The sequence below is a fragment of the Cryptotermes secundus genome, unplaced genomic scaffold, assembly GCF_002891405.2.
Source record: "Cryptotermes secundus unplaced genomic scaffold, Csec_1.0 scaffold828, whole genome shotgun sequence".
In the NCBI taxonomy this organism is placed as follows: Eukaryota; Metazoa; Arthropoda; class Insecta; order Blattodea; family Kalotermitidae; genus Cryptotermes; species Cryptotermes secundus.
Window position 1 is genome coordinate 442,833 of NW_019720720.1, and position 23,763 is coordinate 466,595.

Sequence of the window (23,763 nt, forward strand, 5' to 3'; positions counted from 1 at the left end):
GAGGAATGTGTATAGGATATTGGTGGGAAAGCCAGAAGGAAAGGGACCACAAGGAAGACCAAGGCGTAGGTGGGTGGACAATATTAGAATGGATCTTAGAGAGATAGAATGGGATACTATGGATTGGATAGATGTGGCTCAGGATAGGGACCAGTGGAGGGCTCTTGTGAACACGGTGATGAACCTTCTGGTTCTATAAAATGCTGGGAAATTTTTGAGTAGCTGCAGAATTGGCGGCTCCTCCAGAAGGGCTCAGCTCCATGAGTAAGTAAGTAACAGCAACTTGCTGTTGATTCTGAACTTATCTAAGGGTACAACGGCTTGGGGTCCCGGCGTGGCCTAGGCTCCTCCCCCCGCGGCGTCTTACTACCTACACGTATGCTCCCAGATCAATGCATACTTAATTTTTTTTTATTGGCTCTACAGCCCCGTGGGCCCTGGATTCTTCTTTCAGTTTCATGATCATTTTTACAGACGGTAGAACTCCTTGGAAGAGTGATCAGCTCGTCGAAATGCCTCTACCTAAACACAGGACAACACATACACACACGAAACATCCATGTTCTGAGTGGGATTCGAACCCACGATCCCAGGGTCCGAGCGAGCGAGCGAAGACATTTCATGCCTTAGACCACTCGACTACTTTGACCGGCTACTTAAGTTCCGACGGCACAGATATGCTATGCAAACTCAAAAGGGTATCAACAGTGGGAATAGAAAACTTAATATATTGATCAAATTAGCGCCCATTGTTTATCTTCCGTAAAAATTGCAACACTTTTACATCCTACACTTCAACACTACATGTTTCGGCCTCAAACGGCCATCTTCAGGTGTTTTTATATTACAGATATTTTACTAAAACTGTGTTAAGAGTAGTAGTAAAGACAACACCACACACTGTGGAGGAAGCACACACAAACCAGGAGCATATGGCAGTCAAAAACTGAAAGTAGACCACGAATGTGAGGGGCAAGCTGCCGAGAAAAACACCTTGATACATTTACGAAAATGACGACACCCCGGGTGAGGTGAAATAATATTCAGCAGAAATTTTAAAGGACTGTATCTCGTTTTACTTAAGAAGACTACGGCGTGTGATTTTAACACGAATTAAAAGAGTGTAGCAGTTTTTAACACAGTTTTAGTAAAATATTTGTAACATAAAAGCACCTGAAGATGACCGTTTGAGGCCGAAACATGTAATGTTGAAGTGTAGAATATAAAAGTGTTGCAATTTTGACAGAAGATAAACAATGGACGCTAATTGAACAATTGCAACGGGATGCTGAAATACAGAATCGTATTGGATCAAGCCCGACACTTTTAATTCCTAATAAGCTGTAGTTAATTTTATTGTGAAAATAAAGAGTACAGTTCCTCAGAACTCGTGAAATCGTTGGCATTGGGAATGTGATACATTATTATTATTATTGTTATTATTATTATTATTATTATTATTATTATTATTATTATTATTATTAATGTTATTGATGTAGTAGGCCTACTTGCAATGATTTTGACACAGATGTTTCTTGTATGTTTCAGTAAAGATCATAATTTTCTACTTGACGTTTTACTTCTTCCTCGCTGCCTTCTTTGCCCTGGCCATGTGGATGTTCATGCAGACGATCAACGATGACGGTCCCAAATACTACCTCGACGATTCAATCATCGGAACCTCTCCAGGTACGTCCTTAATGTCGATGTTTTAATAAAGAATGCAAGCAAGTCCGTAGGGCAGATTCGTTGCTTATGTCTGTTGACACAGGAATATAATACAGGAATTAACACAGGAATACAGACAGTAGGAATATTAATATAGAAATAGAGATTTTTTTTTACACTGGAAAATGTTAAGAAATAGAATTCGTAAACACAGGTTATTGACGCAGAAACAGATTTTGTTGCACTTATCGAGTGTTTCTTTTCCACCCGGTCGTTACGGTGGAATGACAGTACGTGTATTGTCACGTGACTAGACACGGGATTTGGGTTGGTAATTGGATTTAGTGAAAACTTATAAATCATAACTACAAGTAATTAAAATATTCTCGCTAATTCACCCATTCGACTTCTCATTACAGCACAGGCTGTCTTCTCAGTTTGCTACATCTTCACCGGTCGTTGTCTGCTAACTACTCCCAACAATAGATCCTCTTGTCGTGTTTACATCGTTGCCGGCTGGCTACCATTTCACAACTAATTCACAAAGTTGTCCATGCGCTTAACTAATTAAGAGCTGCGCCATGAAAGCATATGGAGGAGTGGATGTATTCTTGACCTCGACACTAGTTGGGAGTGGTCAGCTTCACGCCCCGGCCGCTTTACCCTCGGGGAAAGAGCCGCCGGTACCCATTGGATGGAAGGCTGGATGGGGCCAGGACCTGGTCTCGACTACCTGAAGAAGAGAAAAATCTTGCCCTTACGGAGACCCAAACTCTGACCTCTTGGTGGTCCAGCCCGTAGCCAATCGCTATACCGACTGCGCTATCCCGGCTACTCACAACTAACTCATGGCCACACTAAGTCATGACTGCGACTGTTTAGTCAGAGTCAGCGTTACTTTACGACTGGCAGTTTGCAGCTAATCATTTCGTCTTGACGTTAAGCCATTTGGGGATCACGAACAGGGCCTTTTTCTTTTACAACTGAACCCTTGATGTCATTGTCCTTGTGTATCATCCCCTCTGACAAGAGGATATATTTGTCTCTTAAGAATATGCTACAGGCTACGATTTGGACGTCCGGGGTTCGATCCCTGGCAGAGGCAAGAGATTTTTCTCTACTCCGCAGCGTCCAGACCGGATCTGGGTTCCATCCAGCTTTATGTCCAATAGGTGTGGCGGCTCTTTCCCCGGGGATAATGCAGCAGTGGCGTGAATCTTATCATTCACCTACATCTAGTGCCGAGATCAATAACGGTAGTGCTATAACTCAATCCCTCATAGGCGTTTATGGTGTTGGGCTTTGTTGCTTAATTAATTAAGCACAGGAACAACTTTACCTTTTACTAGTACTGACTCAGTAAACTTGAGCGCATACTAATAAAATTTGCAGTCTCTTGCCACAGTTGAGTTTTTCAAAATATTCATTCTTGGTGTGATAATTTATCGCCGCCTCTGTGGTCTAGTGGTCTCAGTTCCTGGTTACAGATGTAGAAATCCGGGTTCGATTCCCGGCGCTACCAGATTTTTTCGAAGAAGTAGTGGGTCTGGAACGGGGTCCACTCAGCCTCGTGATGATAAACGAAGAGCTATTTCAAGGAAATAGCGGCTCCGGTCTAGAAAACCGAAATTAACGGCCGTGGGGATTCGTTGCGCTGACCACGCGACACCCTCTATCCGCAAAAGTTGGCACTAAACTTCACCGAGAAGCGGCGGTCACTCGGTCGGTATAGTTCGCTTGCGGACTGAAATCACGGAGTTTGTGATAATTTGTCAGGAAAAATAAATTTACAGACACTACATATTAGGCGACGTCATTTTGATGCTTTATTATTAAGAAATGTTTATAATTGAGTTCAGTATTTCCCTTCTGTTCTAAAAAGAGGCGGCATTGCTCTTCCTGCTCGAGGAATACGCCCTCTTTCTATGTTCAGTTGCACCTCCAGTCCATGCTTTTCAGCTAGATGTGCTTCTGCTGCTATGTCATTTAGCAAATCGATACAAATTTTTAGAAATCTAAATTTAAATAATGGTTAATCGATTTAGTTTTTTCGTTACATGTTTTTTTCTCTAATGTTCGTTTCTGTTGTTGCTCCTGTTTTGCATTCGTGCTGACTCTGTGATCGGCTACTGGCTGTTCACCTGAACTTCGACATTTCAGGTCTTGGATTTCGTCCCCTGTCGATGGAACATGAAGGGAGCACTCTGATTTGGTATAATGCCAGTTCCAAGAACAACCATAAGAACTGGACCATGAATCTAGATACTTTTCTCGAAGGTAGGTAATTGAATAGATTTATCCACCAGCCATAGCAGACAGAATATGCACGACAAGATGCAAACCCCACGTAAATTAAGCAGGATAGTGTCTCAATAAACTACGCTATACTACAAGCCAGAAGGTCACGTGTTCGATTCCTGGTGAGTTCATTGGATATTTTCAATTTATCTAATCCTTGGAGCCGCATTATGGCCATGGAGTCGACTCAGCTTCTAACAGAAATGAGTACCAGGAATCTTCCTGAGGGTAAAGGACGGCCGGCACATAAAGCTCATAACTTCACCACCATCTGTGAGCTGACTGTCTAGAAAATGTGGGAGCCTCGACATCTCACAACCCTATGGACCTTCATGGCCTATTTAATTTAATTCAATTCAATTTATTTAAACATTCCGTTGATCCCTTGTGGTACAATAATGACCAATAGATGTGGAATTAGTCACAGACAAAACCAGACAGGTTGCATCACATTAACAAGCTATGAGTGTAAATACATCAATAATTCCTCTCAACAATACAGTATCTCAAACATTGGTCTAATATCTAAAAGCAGATTATGTATTAGGACATTGCACCAATTATTACTTACAAACAATACACAGACAACAAACAGGTCATAGATGCCTGCACACTTAATACCCAGGACACAGATGGAACAACTTGTGTACATCGTATGACAGCTGTATGTTTAAAATATTAAAACTAATGTACTGATAATACTAATATGTAATGAATATATATGAGCAGATTATAAGTATCATAAAAAAGTTTTCTTAGTAGGGAGTATAACCCAGGTGTTTAGTTTCCTTTATAGTTAAAATATTTGTCCAAGGAATAAAATGAATTGGAAAGAAGAAACCTTTTTAGCATCGGTTTGAACAGTTTCATTTCATTACTCAGACTTTTTATATGAGGTGGAAGATGATTATAAGCTCTGATACCAGAGTAGTAGGGTCCTTTTTGGAAAACTGTCAAACGTGATGTAGGAGAGTGCAAGTTTGTGCTATGTCTAGTACTGAAGCTATGAATCTCATGATTCGATTTGTACAGATTTTTATTTTTTACGACAAACAGTATTATTGAGTATATATATTGTGAATACATTGGCAATATATTTAATTTTTTAAGTAGATCCCTACAGGAGTCTCTAGTTTTTGCATTCATAATAACTTTAATTGTCCGCTTTAGTATCCTAAAGACATTGACACTGTTAGACATATTACCCCAGAAAATTATACCATATTCCATAAGAGAATGCACATAGGAGAAATAAATCATCTTAAGGGTTTCTTGTGACATAAAACCTTTTGCTGTCCTAATAGCATAACAAGCTGAACTCATTTTAGTTACTAATTGGTCAATATGAAGTTTCCATGATAATGTTTCATCAATGTGTAAACCAAGAAACTTAATGTTTGACGTGTTAGTAATATGCTTGTTTCCACAGCATGTACTGATATTGGTTTCTAAACTATTTTTTGTTCTGAATAAAAGGTAATGAGTTTTTTTTTAAATTTAAAGATAACAAATTGGCTTTAAACCATTCATTTATGGCTACAAATTGTTTATTCTTATTAGTTTCAAATTCCAGAAGGTTAGGATTAGGCATTATGATGCTCTATTAGGAAGCTCATTTACATACAGTAGGAAAAATAATGGAGCAAGGATTGCAGGGATAGCTTTACCTTTTTACCCTGAGACTGAAATTAGCATTTTGAATCTTACTGAGGACATCGATTTCTTTAGAATGAATAATCATAGGCCTAAGTGAAGATGTTACTGTTTCAGGTTACAAGAACCAGACAAACAATTCCGATGTTGTTCGGTGTGACTATGGTAATAAGCCAGGACACAATGAAGTGTGCAATGTGCCTGTGGATAACTGGGACCCATGCACTTCTGAAAACGACTTCGATTTTGTTAACAGTAGGCCGTGTGTATTTATTAAACTTAATAAGGTTGGTGTGCTACTTAATCTAATTCTGAGAAATGTTATTAAGATATTTCTAGCTGTGATGTCTCTAGGAAAAGTGTCAGTAACGCTTTTGGCTTCATCGAACAGAGTGAGTTGATGAGGGACGTCCCTACAGAAACTTCAAGATTCAATTCGGCATTTGTTCCAGATTTGTTTATCTATACTTAAATCTAACCGGAAGTCAGGCCAGTACAGTTAGAACCTGATCCATTCTCTTGTTAGGCCTATCTAACCCATAGAATATGCCAATTTTACAAGTGTTAGTCTATTCTCTCACCACCACCCCCTTCCAAACTAAACTTTCTTCAGAAAATGTTAGCATTGGGCGCTTGAGATGTGATACATTATTTTCTTGTATGTATTGTCTTGATCACAGATGAGTGATGGTGTGACAGTAAGAGTAGACCTTATAGAAAATATTAGGAGTTGTATACAGAATAGCTTAATTAAGTAGTATTAGACAGGAATTTTACTGTTGCATAGTAGACTTTGAATGGCCATTATCCTCTTCTTCAATTGTGCAAACTGTTTTGTATGCAAAATTTGAGGTTCTCATAGCAGTAACTATGAAGAGTAGCCCACTATCATCTGGAATGTGAGGCTCTTAGTCTGGTAAAATGTTACAGATATTTCTAAAGAAAGGAATGCATATATTTTTGAGTCGAAGAATAATCTGTGCAAGCGAGTAGCATTTGTGGGTCTGTGTGTGTGTGTTAGAGTGGGTTGGGTTATTCATTCCTAAAGTGCTATTAATTTGAAGCCTTAATCACTTCACGTGACCTAATGATTGAAGGACTGTCTACATCTCCACATGAAGAGCAGGTGGCAGGCTCTGCTTGCCACCTGTTTTCACTCTGGTTTCTTGCTTGCTTTATTAATCGACCATGCAGATGAAGGCAATATAGACAGAACACTTCATAACAACAATTGTGAGAAACTCAAATTCTATGTAATGAGATCCTCTCCCCCATTAAATCCAAGAGGATATCATTGTCATTGTGGTCATCATCGTCGTCGTCGTGATCATCGTCATTGTCGCTGTGGTCATCGTCATTGTTGTAATTAATATCATCATCATAATAATCATAACTGGAAAATCAGCCTACTTTTAACCATAGCCTTCCTTAGAAAATTCTGCCAGATTTCTCCACTCCTGGGAATTAGACCATCTGGTTTCTACTCCTTTGGATTTTTCAGCAGTATTTTTTTACAGAGCAAGTCTTGCATCTAACCCCCAACCCCCAACCTTGAGGAGCAGGTCTCAGTATTTACTTGTATGTCCCCAGTGACAGGGTGGCCCACTTATACCCCCAGGCATCAGGTTCCCTTTTCATCGCTTTCTAAGACTTGCAAGGCTATGGTGGAGTTATTCTAACTCACCTCCACATGGGGAAAGTTAAAGGATATACAAGTCAACAAATTACTAAATTAATGAAGCCCACAAAATAAAGCTGAAGGGGACTGGAGTTAAGGCTGCTCCTTGAAGATTGTCGGTATGATGAGGAGCAAGTGAGTTTCAAGGTTTGGACACCTTCTCTTCATGGGAAATTGTCTCTTATGCAATGATATTTAAACGATACCTTTTAATGATAGCCAGGGGTTAAATATTTATGTGTAGAACTGAAATATTTTTTATTAAAACAGATCTGTTCTGGGTTACTCTTTCACATATCCTAAATTAAGGACGGGCACATTGCCAGCTGTCAAGTTGAAATTGTCCAACATCCTCCAAGATGTTGTGTGTCAAGAATAAATATTACAGAGCCATTAATCCACTGTTCTTGATACTTTTATGAAGAAAAATTTCTTCTGCTTACTTAGGGAAAGCATTTGTTTTACATGTTCTTCCCATCCCATGCAATGGCAATATGTAATAATTTCCACGTGCATAAAATTCTTTTTGCAGTTTGATCTTATTTCACTTGAACTAAGGCAATTTTCTCCTACAGATACTCAAATGGGAACCAGAATACTACAAAAGTGTGAAAGATCTACCAAGTCAGATGCCCAAAGATCTGAGAGAGCATATTGAAAGAATGGCAAAGAATAGCACAAAGTTTGTAAGTTCTGAACCTTAAGCTTTATTATTTTCAGTCATAGAGTATAAGTCAAAAAAGAATTTCCAGGATTATTTCATAAATGCAGAATGATATTCAGATACAGAATGTTGAAAATTATGTACTAGTCCACACAGTGTTGTAACTCAGAAGACACAATATCAGTCTTCACCATTGTAAAATCTCAAATCACATAGATGCCAAAAATTAAATATTATATATGGTAGTACTAGCTCTCCTTTTCATCTGTATTAGCATTCATAAGTTTCTCATGTGTTTCAGCATGTATTTTAAGTATAATGTTATTAATTTATTTATGTAATTTAATTTTTGCATTGTGTCTGCTATTGTTTTATCTGTGTGTACTACTATCTGGCAGCCCTCTATGGTTCTTGAAATGCACATTTCTTAAAATGTTCCATTCAGTTGTTAAATGCTTATTGATGGACCCTACTTGATATGTTCCAAAGTGTCATCTTTGCACCTACTTCAACCACCTGCAAAACAGCACTTCACCCGACTCACTGAAAATATGTTTCTGGTTGTTCAGCAAATGTAAGAACTTCTGTGCATAAATGAAATGAACAGGCCTAGTATATGTGTATATGGTTGGTTTCACAACTGAAACTCAAGCTGAAGCTGTGTGAACTTGCTCTGTGACACAAAGGCTGAGACAGAAATATTGTGAGTTTACACAATCTTGATACTCAACGGAGAAACTGAGGAAAGCTACTCTTAGTAAACAGATGAAGTTCATGTCAAAGATGTGAACGAGGTTGTTTTCAGAGTTTTATCTCCTGGGACATAAGAGAAACACCATGTAGTCTGTTGAAAGTAAACAAGTGTTTCAGAGTAACATGTCACCTCCATCTTCAGGGTCTTTTTGAAGCAAGTAGCAAGCAGAGCTACCTGATTCATGCTGGTTTCTTGCTTGGCTTATTGTTTGACCCTGAAGATAGAGGCCACATGTTTCTCCAGTTGACTTTCAGCAGGCTACATGGCATTATATCTTAGGACATAGAACTCTTCATAACCACAGCTGTGAGAACATCAAATTCTACAAAGTACCTCCTAATGTGAGACAACTGTGTTAGCACTGTGCTGACTGGTTTGGTAGGATAATCCAGAGATAATTTTTAAGTAAACTGATGTACAAGTATAAATAAATAACACTTTCTTTCATATAGAAATTGAGGGGTCTGTACTTATTGCAGCTGAACACTGTGTGGGTTAGCTGTGAGGGACAGTATCCAGCTGACAAGGAATTTATTGGAACTGTTGAATACATCCCTGACCAAGGGTTTCCAGGGTACTACTATCCATTCCTGGGTACGAAAACCTACTTGAGTCCACTGGTTGCTGTACACTTCAAAAATATTTCAAGTGCGTATACTGCATAAGTACTATCAGATGATTATATATGTATAAGTTTTCCATTAAGTACTGCCAGAATTTCAAATGTAAATATCTATTGAACATGATAAACTATAACAAATCAAATTGTGACTTACGAATAATGGTGTACACGTGGAAGTTGATCTGTGTTGTTAATGAAATTCAGTATGAGTTCCATTTTTGTCATTTGCTACAACCATTCACTGTTGAACTAAAGTTTAATAGTGAGTGTCACACCAAACTTGTTTTGTGTAGTACCATAACTAGAAGTAGCACAGTGAATTCTAGAGGCAAAAGTGACTGTGGTTTAGAACTCCTTATTCCAAACCACCATCCTGGGAATCATCCATTTAAAATTCAAGAGGCCCCATTACCTTATTTGATAATTGTTTCTGAAGGTCTAAATGATAATTTTCCAGGGTCATGGGTTAGAAAAGCAGTTTGAAACCTTGCTCATCTTGATTTTGCACCTTACTGCACTAGACTTTACCCATAAGAGCATGTAGAACAGTGCTATCAAGTGTGAAAAGCTAGTGAAATTAATTGTTTGAAGCAAATAATGAGGTACATTGTTAAATCTGCAATTTTAGGTTTTCATTCAGGTGTGGAAAGACTTGAAATATCAGTGAGATGTGTAGAGAGTGCAGAATGGGCCTCAAATTTCATTTCATTAATTACATGAGCAATCATTCACAATGATTCTTTTGCTCTGTATTTCTAGTATTCATTATTACAAAATAGCAAATAGAAATTACACCCTCTTTATGGACATACACTGTACTTGTGCAGTGTATATTATTTGTAAACAGAATCGTGTATTGTATTGTTAGTATTGTTTATAGTTTAAGTTGCACCATTCTTTGTCTGTTGCAGGAAATGTCCTTGTGAGTGTGGAATGCAAAGCTTGGGCTCATAATATTGTGCATGATCGGCGTGATCGAATTGGACTTGTTCAATTCCAGCTATTGGTTGATTAGTCAACTATCATATTACTGGACCATTTTACAACATCCTCTGAACTGTAACAATGCTGCAAGGACATTTCAACAAGCTTTTCCAATTCCCTGTTGTACCTGGGTAAAGTAATGTATAGAAAGACCTGACCGGAAAACAAATCCATTTAATAAGGTACGGATGGAGGTATTGATTCTGATGAGAAAATACTCAGACTTTAGGCTCCTTATTTTTGCTCTTTACATTTATCAGTATTTATTGAATTACATATTTGTAATTACTATACTATTTACATTTTAAAAACTGAAGTTTGCAAGTAAAGAACAGTAGCAGTACAGCAAGGCAGTTTATAGATTGTATCGGAATATTTAAGTAAATATCAAATTGCTTACAAAGCCTCTACTATTATGCTAATGACTTTGTGTAACCTGCTTGAAAATAACTTTGTATAATTTATTCAGTCACTCAGCATTGCCATATCTGTTACATGTACTCATCTGTTTCACTTACTTACTTACTCATGGAGCTGAGCCCTTCTGGAGGAGCCACCAATTCTTCAGCTACTCAAGAATTTCCCAGCATTTTATAGAACCAGAAGGTTCATCACCATGTTCACAAGAGCCCTCCACTGGTCCATATCCTGAGCCACAACTATCCAATCCATACCATCCCATCCTATCTCTCTAAGATCCATTCTAATATTGTCCACCCACATATGCCTTGGTATTGCAACACATTTAATCCTGAAATTTATTTTTGAACACTCAAAATCGGTGTGAGGAATGAAACCAGTGGTAGCAGAACTTACTAGACGACCTTCGCAACAGTATATTGATCATAAAACTATAAGGAAATGTCAACATCGTGAATGGATCTGTTCACATATACCTGTATGCCAAAGTACCTGTTCATTGTTCTTTTTTTTCTGGAATTAGTGAACTCAAAACTGATCTTTCCATTATATTATTGAATGGCCTCTTGATAGATATATATGTATAAGTTAGTTGTATGCAAGCATGTAGTCCTCATTCCTTCTGTTTAGGTGTTTCCTCCATTTCTTATATATTTATATTTCTTCAGAACAATTTTAAATCTTCAATTAAGTATAATATCTTAAAGAACGCCAAGTAGATCTTGTGTGAACTGACGTTTTGGAGGAACGTATAAACCCAAGGACAACCTGAATGGTGCTGAGAGGAGAGCCCTTCCTACCTCAAAAGCCAATGATGCACTCACCATCCTTCTGGCTGACAAATGTAATGTGGCCATGGTATTGGGTATTCAGACTACAACCAGAAGATCGCTGCTCTCCTGGAGGACAAGGCCTACAAGCAATTGAAGAAGAATCCCGCTGATTCCATAGAGTGCAAGACTGTTATTCTCCTGAAAAAGTCCGCGATTGGTGAGGATTTTTTTCCAACAACTATGACCACAAGGTTCCAGGCCCCGTAGACTATATGGCTTGCTGAAGATACACAAGCCAGATGTGCCATTAAGGGCCATTGTGAGCACTATTGGTTCCCCTACCTATCACTTGGCCAAACACTTGGTTGGCCTACTTAGCTCCTAAACTGGCAACTGTCCACACCATGTGAGAAACTCAATGGAATTTGTTCACACCTTGGGTTTTCTCCAAGTCAGTCCTCACGATATAATGGTCAGTTTTGATGTGGTGTTGCTCTTTACAAGGGTGCCAATAAAGGAAACTGTGGATCTGCTAGGACACCATTGTGATGAAGATATCTTGAGTCTCTTCTGCAGTGTTCTAACCACCTCATACTCCATCATCAATGGCCAGTTGTATGAACAAATCGATGATGTGATCATGGGTTCAACACTGTCTCCAATCATCACCAACTTCTACATGAAGGAATTCAAGGAGAGGGCGCTTGACTTGGCCCCCCACAAGCCCCTCTGCTGGTTTCACTACATGGATGACACCTTCATCATCTGACCACATGGACCCAACAAACTGAAGAATTTCCTGAACCATCTGAACATTGTCCTCCAGTGCATTCAGTTCACCATGGAGGCCGAAAGTGAGGCCACCTCCTCTTCCTTGACATAGATATTTACAGGAGAACCGACTGTTCTCTGGGCCATAGAGTGTACTGTAAACCATACCAATCTCTACCTTAACGCTGGGTCCCATCACCACCCATCCAGTAAGTAAGCTGTAGTTTCCACACTTGTGCACATGCAATCAAGACAGCCCTCATGCCTGAGTTGATGTTCTTGAAGGACGTTTTCAGGCAGGATGTTTACAATGGCCGGTAGTTCCACAGAGTCCTCAACTGTCGTCTAAATATCAGTCAGCCCAATGATAATCCAGTCTCAGTCACCTTCCTCTCCTATGTCAGGACTTTATTCAACCGAATCAGCAGAGTGCTGTCCTGACACAACATCAAGTCAGTGGGCCTGCCTCCCAAGAAAGTATGTAGTTTCCTCCGGTTGGTCAAAGATAACTTAGGACTAAGGACACCAGGTGTATACAGAATACTCTGTGAGTGGCATAGTCCACACTGGGTAGACAGGCTGTTCCATGGACAGGAGGTTGAAGAAGCATCAGCAGCACATCTGTCTAGAACATCCAGACAAGTCAACCTTGGCTGAACAGAGCGTCAACTTAGGACACCACATTCAATTTCACAATACCTTCATCTTCGCCACTACGACCCGATACATGGATCGCATCATTAGGGAGGCAATCAGGGTTGAGCTCCATCCCAACAATATGAAGAGAGAGGTTGGTTCTTGTTTCAGCAAGTCAAGGAAGTCTCTTATCTGCTCCCACAAGAAATCTCCTGACTATGACACCAGATCTACAAGGCCACACAGGTCAATACACACTCTGCAGCTCTAGCCCCAAGACTACTGGACCAATGCTTGCTTGGTAGTCCTGGAATTTTCCCCACCCTGACAATTTTCCTTTACCTGCTTGTCTGGCCTTCCTACCTGATCTCTACTGCCCCTACCCCCCTGTCTCCTCTATTGATTCACCATGTGGCCCACTCACCCTCCCTCCCTCTGTTCTCATGTAGCTGGGTGCTTTTGACTGGTGGCTCAGTCTGCTAGTCACCTGTTTAAACTGGTTTCATGATCGCGGATATTTCTACCCTGAAGATGGAGGCGATACGTTGTTTCGAAACATCGGTTCACATGAGATCTGAACGGCGCCAAATCACAGAAAAACGGCATTCTTCGTAGTTACCCCTATTAAAACCTCTAATACTATATAATTTCTTAGTTCTCACTTACCTCTTAAATGATCCTTGGCTGCTTTGATGCACTCTAAACTGCACAGATAATGCAGCATCAAATGAGAGGACGACTCTGAAGGATGAATTGGAAAGGATGTGAGAGAAAGAGGTCATGAGCTACTTCAAGGAATTTTTGTAGCATTTTCCAACAATGAAAAACATTAAAGGGATAATTGGTCTCTTGCCTGAAATGAGAGCCCAGAATGTCCTGATTGCAAAGCAGAAATTCTTATATTTGTCTCAAAGTTGGTCCAAAAATATCATCTCATCCTCTGGCATATGATCCTTTAATACAATAATAGCTACATTAGCTCACCATATTTAGCTATGTTCTGTATCACTGGAACATTCTGATACAATTTTTTCTGCCCCATGAATTATATTGATCTTGCATCTTCAGGTTTCCCATCATATTTGTTTCCTTCAGACTGCTCTCTACTTTTTTCCTTTTCTTCAGACAGTCATATTTCTGCCATATTTGTATTCTTTTATGGAAATCAGATATATGGATTTTTTCTGTTGTCACTCATTTCAGTTGAATGGCTTTTGCCAATTAAGAATCAATCAAAGCATCTCTCCTAATATATTTCTAACTAAGAAGTTCTCTATAATAACTCACCTATACCTCTTTCCATCAGATTTAATTACTTTTTCACTATTTTGATTCTGTTTAAACATACTTAAATATTATTATACAATAAAACATCACTGTATTCATACAGATAGTTCTGATTTTTCAAATTCATGCTGAAAATATTTGGGAGATATCTACGCAGTTTATATTTTCCATACATATGTAGAATGTCTGAGATAGAATTCTAGGGTATTGGTAACACAGAGGATAAAAACCACTCTAGATAAAATAACTGAATTGAAAGAGATCTGCAACAGATGACACAATGTGTCCATAGCATTCCCTGTGAAAGTAGCAGTAGGTACATTGGCGAAACAGGCAGATCTCTGGCCGTTGGGTTCTATGAACATAGGCAAAATCTCAAAGCAGATCCTCTAGAAAAATCAAAATTTGCACAAAATGCTTATGAAGAGGGTCATAGGTAGGCTGGCATGGAACTGGGAATTTGGAAAAGGAAACACTCAGCCCTCATGGTGTGCTTAACCATCTGGACACCCCTTATCAAGAATGAGGTTACCAACTCAACAGAGATCAGTATATCCCCCGGTCTCTGTTCTGGGCCTTAGGCTACCTCAACCAGCAGGTCACGACTTCTTACCAGGTTCTTTATGAGTTTCTATATGGTTTTAGTCCCTAGTTTTCAGTATTTACACCACATATGGCGCTAGTGGGAGGCACAAAAATGGTTGAAAAGAATTCTCCATTTAACTGTATGCATTGATTTTTGTGTATTTCGTTTGTCGGTTAGGTTTGTTACCTAAAATTTTCACCTCCCTTTCTATCCTAGTTTCAGATTTGTGCATGCTATATCACAGTTTTTATTGCATATTTTCCTGTTATCTCCCTTTGACAAAACCTGGTCTCAGGTATATGTATAGCTGTAGTTATACTGACATGGGATGGTTAGTCCTAAAGGACCCAGCAGAGTAGGTGTTCTCTCCCCTCACATGAGGACAGAAACAGATCCAATTTCTGAAATGTTGTTCATTAACTCTTTAGAATACTGAAGGAAGGACAAAGTTAAAAGACCCAGTAATTCTGAGTGTTATAGATCATTGTCAGAGCCCTTTAGAATCTATTAATAGATCGAATTTGCATAGGAGTCAGTTCAGTAGGTTGTATTATTAGTGAAAGGAACTCAAAATGGCACGTTGATAATGAATTATTATAAATAAGCACAATTCAATATGGTCTCTGCTCACAGGTCTTTGAACAGATCTGGTCTCAGTCTGCAGTATGGACAGCAATCTAGATGTCAATTATTACTGCTGCTGTGATTCTGTGCCACAAATCGTGCAGATTTTGGAATCATTCACAATATAAATTGGCCTTCATATAACCATATCAAACGATTTTAGGATAAGACTTTCTTGTAGCCATGGAATGTAACAAAATGGGACATGTGTTTCCATTTAATGATGCTGTTTGCAATGTCCTGTTTTGTTCAGGTCAATAACAGTTTTTTCAAACCCCAGAGTTTTCCCCAGGCTCTCTTTAAATGTACAATTTTGATCTTTCAACAGTTGCATCTGTTTCCAATAAGTAGGGATAGATTTATGTTAATATCAAATTGTTATTTTTTATAACTGAATTTTACCTGAAATTTATCTGTAATTTAAATAAACAAGATTTTTTGTAGGTTCCAAATACTAGTGTATTTCAATTAAAATTTAAGAATTAAAAACTGTAATTTATGATGAGATCTTACTAATTCCTGACTCAGTTATCAGCACCTTGGCAATTTAGAACCAAGTACAGCTTACTGAATAAGCTGTAAGCACATTGTGATCCTTAATGAGTTCTTACAATACCCTTATTTAAGGATGAAATATTTTTGAGTTGCACATTCAAACTTTATCCCATTTCAGTGACTACATTATAATATTTAAGTAATATAAATTTAACAGTAAGAAACTGGTGTTGCAGTGAAGTGCAGTTAAAATATTTGTAAACCAGGTTTAGAAGGAAAAGCCTCTCTCAAGGCTGTCTCCTGAGGAATTGATCAGAAGATATATGAGATATTTCTTTCTTTCTCCATGAATGACAGTCCTTTGTATTTAGTGTAAATATATATAACACACTCAGTCTACTACCGACATTGTTTTAGTAGGCTTCTCTTTGGTTAGGAGTAGAGTTGTTCAACTGTATTTACATTGTTACAAGAAGAAGAAGAAGAAAGTAAATTTTGCTATGTGGAAGTTCAAAGCCGTTAGCATAGCAAAGACATCAATTGTCAGTTGAAAATACGTCATGTGGGTTAATTTTTTTCTAACTTGTCATTTGGGTGTCTCTAAATTGCCCACCAGTATGCTATAGTTGTAAGTGAATTTAGTTGTCGCTATTTGACTACAAAATATGATGTAATATGGTAATTAGTGTATTAGTGGAATTGGTAGATTTATCTTTAAACAACAGAAAAGTCTTCCTAAGAGAAAAACTGTCTTACATTTTAGACATGTTCAAGATATTTACATATAGAATGATCATGTTCTACAACTAAATAAAAAAGTGAATTTAAATACAACCGCATGAGAAGTAAGTCCAATATGAAGTATTAAATATGTTGTTTACTTCTTGTATGTATATAGTTTACTTATTGTTAGTGATTATTTGTTATTCATCTAGGAAGAAAAATAGGATGATAAGATCATAAATAAACAATAAAACTTCATATTATTTCTAGGTTATATATTTTGAAGAAATTGATATTAGTGAAATTAATTTAGAGTGTTCCATTCAAGTATTATTTACTTTAGCTATATATATATATATATATATATATATATCCTTCAGTGGCACTAATTTTAATGTTTGGAAAGATAGTTCCTTATATATTCTTCTTTAAGATTTGCACGGAGTATGTGAGTAGTCTCTGTCCATGCATTTGTGAAAGTTAGCACTTACCCTATTATTTTAATGCTTTGTTTGTCGACTGACTTTCATTTATTACTATTCCTGGTGGAAGCACATACCTTGTACTCGTATACGCAAACAACATTCACTAAAGATTTTAAATCTGATAATATCAAGAATTATTAGGATTAGATATTGTTCTTATGCTACATGCATAGAAACTTAATTACTGATTCTTGTAGAATAATGTATAGTTTTGTTGTTCATTTCCAGTTGAATGTTCTCAGTTGTAAATTACCTTGAATATTTAATACATCAGTGTCTGACTGTAGCTTTATTGAGTATTTGTTTTATGACTTTATTCATTGTTATATTAAGTTTTACAAACTACTTATTATAGTTTATTGATAGTACTGAGATTGATTAGCAATATAAAAAGATAAGAACAGGCAAATCCTAAACTCATATCCAACGTAGAAATTTCCATGAGTAGAGAGGGTGGGAGGGATGGAGAAGAAACATCAGTGCCAATGTTATAATCATTAAACCACCACTACTTGCAAAATATATGTTCTGGATGAAGAACTCTGTTAAATGAGAGGTAATATGATGTAATATATATTTTTTTTAGCCCAAAGTAGAATCAAAACAAAAATTGATGGAAGAGTAATATTATTTAATTGAATATTATTTAATTTTTTACACTTATTCAGTGTCAGTACTTCTGATATTCAGCAAATCAGTTAGGTGAAAGCAGATCATATTTTAATATGCAATACTTTACTAAGTTATACTAACTTTTCTCCAGACAGCAACAGCGCAATAAAAGGAAATGTAGAACTAAGCACAAGACTGCTTGAGTCACTGTAATTTTTTTACATTCATTGTATAGGAGATTTCCTGTTGTACTAGCCTGCAAGAAATAACAGTGGCTCTGGATTCAGCTTAGGTAGCTGACAGTTCTTTACTTTGTAATGCAATGTTTGTGCCAAAGAAACATTGAATGCAAGACCATCGGTTAGAAGTGCTTTATAAGAAGGATGGGATTTAAAAAATTATTGAACATATTTCATATTACAATGTCTATGATAATTATTGTCAGAAAATTAGAACTTGTACAGATTCTTCTGGGATCTCTCATGAAAATGTGGTAACACGATGTAACATGACACATTTAATAAATTGTTGAACCATCTCTCTCTGACAGTATCCAGTAATTATCTTTATACTACTTTTAATTACAGGTTTGTAGGAAATGTTTATTACATTCTTTTCATCATAGAACTGTATCTGCAGATCTAGTTTCACATTTAATGTCATTATGTATACATTGCAGAATTTTTGAATAAAAGTTTTGGTTTAATGTAATATACAAGTACTAGCATACACATATCAAACACATGAAGCTTTCTCTGGATTGGTTAGTTTCTGGACTTTGTCCGTCATCTGACAGTCTAAAGGAACAAATATTTCATAAACTGGATCTATTTCCAACTTCGATTGAAAGGATGGAGAGACACCTACTAAGTTGGTATATTTAAAGGAGCTAATCTCAATTCATTGACAACCCAAGTCGGTTTAATGACAGCTGCATGTGCCTACAGTTATACTGATTTAAGCAGTACAGTAGTTTAGTTTATCACTTTTGAAATGACTCAGCTCAGGGGCATATATAAATGTTATTATACCGACTTGGGTTGACCAACGATTGAGATTAGTTCCTTCTAACCAACCCAGTTGAGCAGATGCCTCGACATGCTGCCGCTTGAGGATGGAAAATAGATCTATTTGCTGAAACTTTATGTTCAATAAAAATACTAGATAATGGACAAAGACCAGAAACTCAGTAATCCCGAATGTAATACACCATCATCAGAAACTTGCAGCTGCTAAATTTATTTGTAACATTTTTAACCCAAAGATGACTTAATTCAGCCCATGGGTAAAGGTGCTAGAGTGGTGCGCAAATGGTCATAGAATCTCTAACCCTGGGTGAGTCAGAATTTATTGTTTTCATCCGCAAATGAGTTTTTTATTATTTTTTCTGGAATGAATTATTACTTATGTACAGATATCAGGTATGATGGCAAGATTCAAATTTTTGCCTTATTTATAATTGCTAGTACATAAACAATGTTTCACACAGAATCAGTAAGTGTTTATGATTCACTTCCTTATCAAGTTTCATGTATCAGCAATAGCTTTAGTCGTTCGTTAATAACTACCGTTGAACTTACAGCAGCAGATAAGGGGAATTTTCAAGCATGTTTACCAAATTTAATTACAGGACTGAACACTAACAGTAAGTTGCGCTAGTGTTCCTTCCATTCGTAAATTCATACATCCGCCATAATGTTATTACTGATTGCAGGTAATTAAAACGTGCGAGTTTGAGCGTATAGCGTGGCACTCATGTAAAATTTTTGGTAATTGGTTCAAAGCCTGAAAGAGGGAACATACACAGACAGGATGGAGGTATTACAACCGTAATTCCACCCCGTAAAGAAAGAGAGTAGGCTAGAAAAGAGTTAGGGGTTTACGCCTGTATCCCTTTAGTTTCATATTAGTGTTCCTGCTTGTGACTCAATGTTTTCTCATTCGGGACGACGGTTATTAGAGGGATTTCAGTCTCGTGAGAAATATGCAATTTTGCACAAGGCTTCATGGGACAGAGACGGTGCGTCTGCTATATGAGCTGTACTTAACAGCAATTGTGCCAGTCTCTCATTGTCGAGCGGCCAATCATTGCCACTACAACGACTACAACTGACGTATTGGTCTATGCTTGCAAGATGAACGATAAGATAAAAGAGACGTTAGTTCCTGAGCGAACAAAACTGAGAGTGAAATTCAACAACAGTGTGGTATATCGAGAAAAATCGCGAATAAATCGTGGTAAGTATAATGATAGATTGACAACCAACTTAACATAAATCTGATAATAATAGTCCCGGTACATGATATACAGTGTATATGGAATAATTTTTCGGTATTATTTAAACATAATTTTTAATTTAATGTCTACTTACATTAGTAGCCACATGGATATTAGATCCCGTATCTCGTATAGAGGCTCCTCTCAGGAATACAAATTTCTTTCTCGTCGTATTTAAGTTTCTTACAGCGGCGGCTATGAAAAATTCTGTCTTCAGTGATGTGACCTCGTGTAGTTCGGTGTAGGTCAACCGACATTTTGGGGAAACATACAGTATTGTTACTAACTTCATGCTGGTTTCTTGGTTGGCTTACTCCTCGACCCTCAAGATGGAGACGATAAGTTCATCCGAAACGTCGGTTGACTTTGAACGGGTTACACGGAGTTATATTGCAGAAGACAGACTTTCTTTCTTTCTTCATTCGCCGCCATCAGCAGTTACATATGTCCGAAGAGAGGAGGTTAAGATATTGTTAGTGGAGAACGAACTAAGGACTGAAATACACTTCCTAATTTTATAGTGGCTCCCATTTCCTCTCTCTTTGCTAAAAGTTCATTATATGTAGGTTGTGTTCAGAAATTAATCTTCAGTGTTCTTGATGCGTTTCGAAAATTGGAAAGTTTAATTTCTTCTGCATGTAAAAGGACAGAAACTATATCACTAATCCGCAAGTATTTAAGCAAAATAATTACATTAAAATTCACTTGTCAACCACTTTGCCTGGATTAAAAATACTGCATGTTTCGGTATAGCAAAATCAAGCCTGTGTAGGTAGATAATAATAACAACCTAAATTCACCATTAAATCAATCGCTGATAATCATAAAAACATTAATTTGTATCGTAACTTGCCACCCTACTTAGGCAGCGTCTACACGAGCGCACAAAATGCGTCCGTTGTAACGAACGTGTTTTGCTGAGGACACCACGCAGTTGCAGAATGCGGTGTGTAGTTTTTGTCTGCAATGGAGCATTCGCCTCTCTTGTTTATTTCTACAACGGACGTCACGACGTTCGTTACAACGGACGCATTTTGTGCGCTAGTGTAGACGCTGCCTAAGTGTATATAGCACTGTGAGCTTGCATAGCTCAGTCAGTACCGTGACTGGCTACAGGATGGTACACTAGCGTACACCACCACATAACGACAGGCCCTCAAGCCCACACAATATCCTAAATGTATGCACGACTTTTCTGACGGGGCTAATTGGGTCGAAGCATTAAGCTGACCGAAAGCCTTTTAATGCCAAAGTCGAGTGCATGGATCTACGTATATCCATAGTTCCCCTTCATGATGCAGCTCCTAATTAAGATGCTGTAGCACTAATTAGCTGCTTTCTTCAGACATACTCCTGAAGTCTGAAAATGTAAACGACAGTGACTGTTTCGAGCGATTTTTGTTGAAGTAGTAGTAGTCTTTTGTTCTTATATCCTAGATATTCTGTTCCTTAAGGCAGCGGCATGCATGAAATTAAACGAGAACTTTATAGGTGCGCGAAAAAAGAAATGCTAAACAGAAAAGAAACGATATAGAGAAAATGATAGAATCCGTAGTAAATGGTATTGATAAAACCAATCTGGGAAGAATTTGTTTTGGTCTTAAGACAGTTGGAAATATACTCACGCATGACAAATTCAAACGCCTTGCAAAAAGCATTAAGAACAGTAATAGGTCCACAATTACTAATAGAGCCTTTTTAAAGACCGGAACAATGATATTATTTCCATGCAGCAGGAAACTTGTGCATTAACAAACTAAGATTGAAAGTAAGCTTAAGGAAAAAGGAAAAAGGTTCATAACAACCCTTTACAACAAATCTATGGATACCGTCCAACATGGCAGATTTTGTTGGCCGCAATCACTCGATACATTTGCATCATTAACAATTGCTAGATTTGATATATCGTTTTATAATGAAAGCAGGTACTGCATGAATCCAGCAGGGATATTCTAATTAAGTGGGCTGAAAATTCTTACAAAAGTCATTGACAGTTTTGTCAGGTTTACTTACGTAAGCACCATCAATCTGAAATTTAATAGAACTGTCTTTCATAAATTTAGATTCATTCAGTAATCTGTCAGACGACAGGTCCACAGTCACTTCAAAAACAGTTCCTCCACTTCATGCGATCTTCTGTTTTTGGAAAGAGACTATCCAGGAAGAGTGATAATGTGGTAGTTTTCCCATTTGCTTTCCACATCTCAGTACAACAGGCGTTCAAACCACTCTGGTCACGCCTGTTGCTATACGAACTTGAACCATCTCGAGCATCATTTGCTCTTTGCTTCAAGTCGCTGCTGATGACGCTGCTTCCGACATCAGTTTTTGGTTTTTGGTCTCTCTCTTAGTCTGATGCCTACCCTTTGATCTGTCCAGCAAGGGAGGCCCTGCCAATAGCTACACTACCGCTGGTATAGCTCTCAGGGTCCTTGGCATACTCAAACCCCCTCACCACGATAAGGTGGTTTATGTTTAACATTGTTATTTATTGATTCACTCCAAGTAAGTCTGTCGGAATTTATGGTCAATTTCACTAGAGTATGGAAATTAGAGAGCTTAGCTTATTTACTTGTAATATCTATAGAAATAATTTTTCCCATCTAATGCACTCGTACTGCCGGTCACAGTAGCCGAGCTCTCTAAGGCATGAACTGTCCTCGCTCTCCAGGACGCTGGGATCGTGGTTGTGAATCCCACTCAGGTCATGGATGTTTGGTGTGTATGTGTTTATTCTGTTTTCGTGTTGTCCCATGCCTAGGTAGAGGCCTTGAGACGAGCTAATCATTCTACAAGAAGTCCTACCGTCTGTAAAAATGATCATGAAACTGAAAGAAGAGGCCAGGGCCCACGGGGGCTGTAGAGCCTGCAAAAAATGTGTTCGTACTATTATAATGTACCAGATAAAGTAATGATGATGACGATAGTGATAATGCAATTCTTTATTTATTTCTATACTGAGATCAACAGCTGGTGGCAAAATATAGAGTCAGCACGAATAAAAACAACAGCGCTAAAACAAAGACGATGAAAAAAGACGATGACAACAACAGACAAACAAATCTGATAAGGGAAGGATATTCATATTTGAACATGAGTTTGTAAAAATATCCATAAAATTAGAAAGGTAAATTATCCCTGTAACAGGTCATGAAGGCCCATAGGGTTGTGAGACGTCGAGGCTCCCATATTTTCTCTAGGCAGTCGGCTCACAGATGCCGGCAAGGTTGTCAGCTTTACGAACCGGCCACCCTTTACCCCCAAGAAGATTCCTGATAGTCATTTCTGTTAGGGGCTGAGTCGACCACAGGGCCATAATGCGCCTGAAAGAATTAGGTAAATTGAAAAGAATCCACCTTATCGGGACTCGAACCCGCTAATTTCCGGCTTGTAACATAGTACCTCAACCAACCACGCTACCGTGTGCTCCCTTAAACATATCTGTAGATTTATAAACTGCATGATAAGCCTAAGCACATCTGTCTGAAGGGCAGTGTCTGGAGGAGCAACTGAACATGGTAACGCTGCTTATGTTCTGAGGAGGAACATGAATGCCGATTAGCGCCATTATAAATATATATTTAAAATTAAACATTAGAGTGACGACGCCTGATATATGCTATCTGTAAATTTCATTTTTCCAATAAGTTATCATAGTGTACTGAATGTCTTGAAAATATCTGCTGTGGCAAATGGCTGCTGATGATGATAATGATAATAATAATAATAATAATAATAATAATAATAATAAT

General features: G+C 37.9%; 1 protein-coding gene across 1 annotated transcript in view; it reads left to right on the top strand.

Moving 5' to 3' along the window:
- Positions 1–23,763, top strand: part of LOC111872187 — a 45,010-nt gene that overhangs the window by 5,309 nt on the left and 15,938 nt on the right. The window contains exons 2-11 of the mRNA XM_033754639.1: positions 1,549–1,689; positions 3,829–3,945; positions 5,737–5,906; positions 7,873–7,983; positions 9,195–9,363; positions 10,249–10,343; positions 11,626–11,777; positions 12,019–12,249; positions 12,880–13,075; positions 19,785–19,971. Of these exons, the coding sequence (XP_033610530.1) occupies positions 1,549–1,689; positions 3,829–3,945; positions 5,737–5,906; positions 7,873–7,983; positions 9,195–9,363; positions 10,249–10,343; positions 11,626–11,777; positions 12,019–12,249; positions 12,880–13,075; positions 19,785–19,971 (1,569 nt within the window). The remainder of the gene's footprint in view (positions 1–1,548; positions 1,690–3,828; positions 3,946–5,736; positions 5,907–7,872; positions 7,984–9,194; positions 9,364–10,248; positions 10,344–11,625; positions 11,778–12,018; positions 12,250–12,879; positions 13,076–19,784; positions 19,972–23,763) is intronic.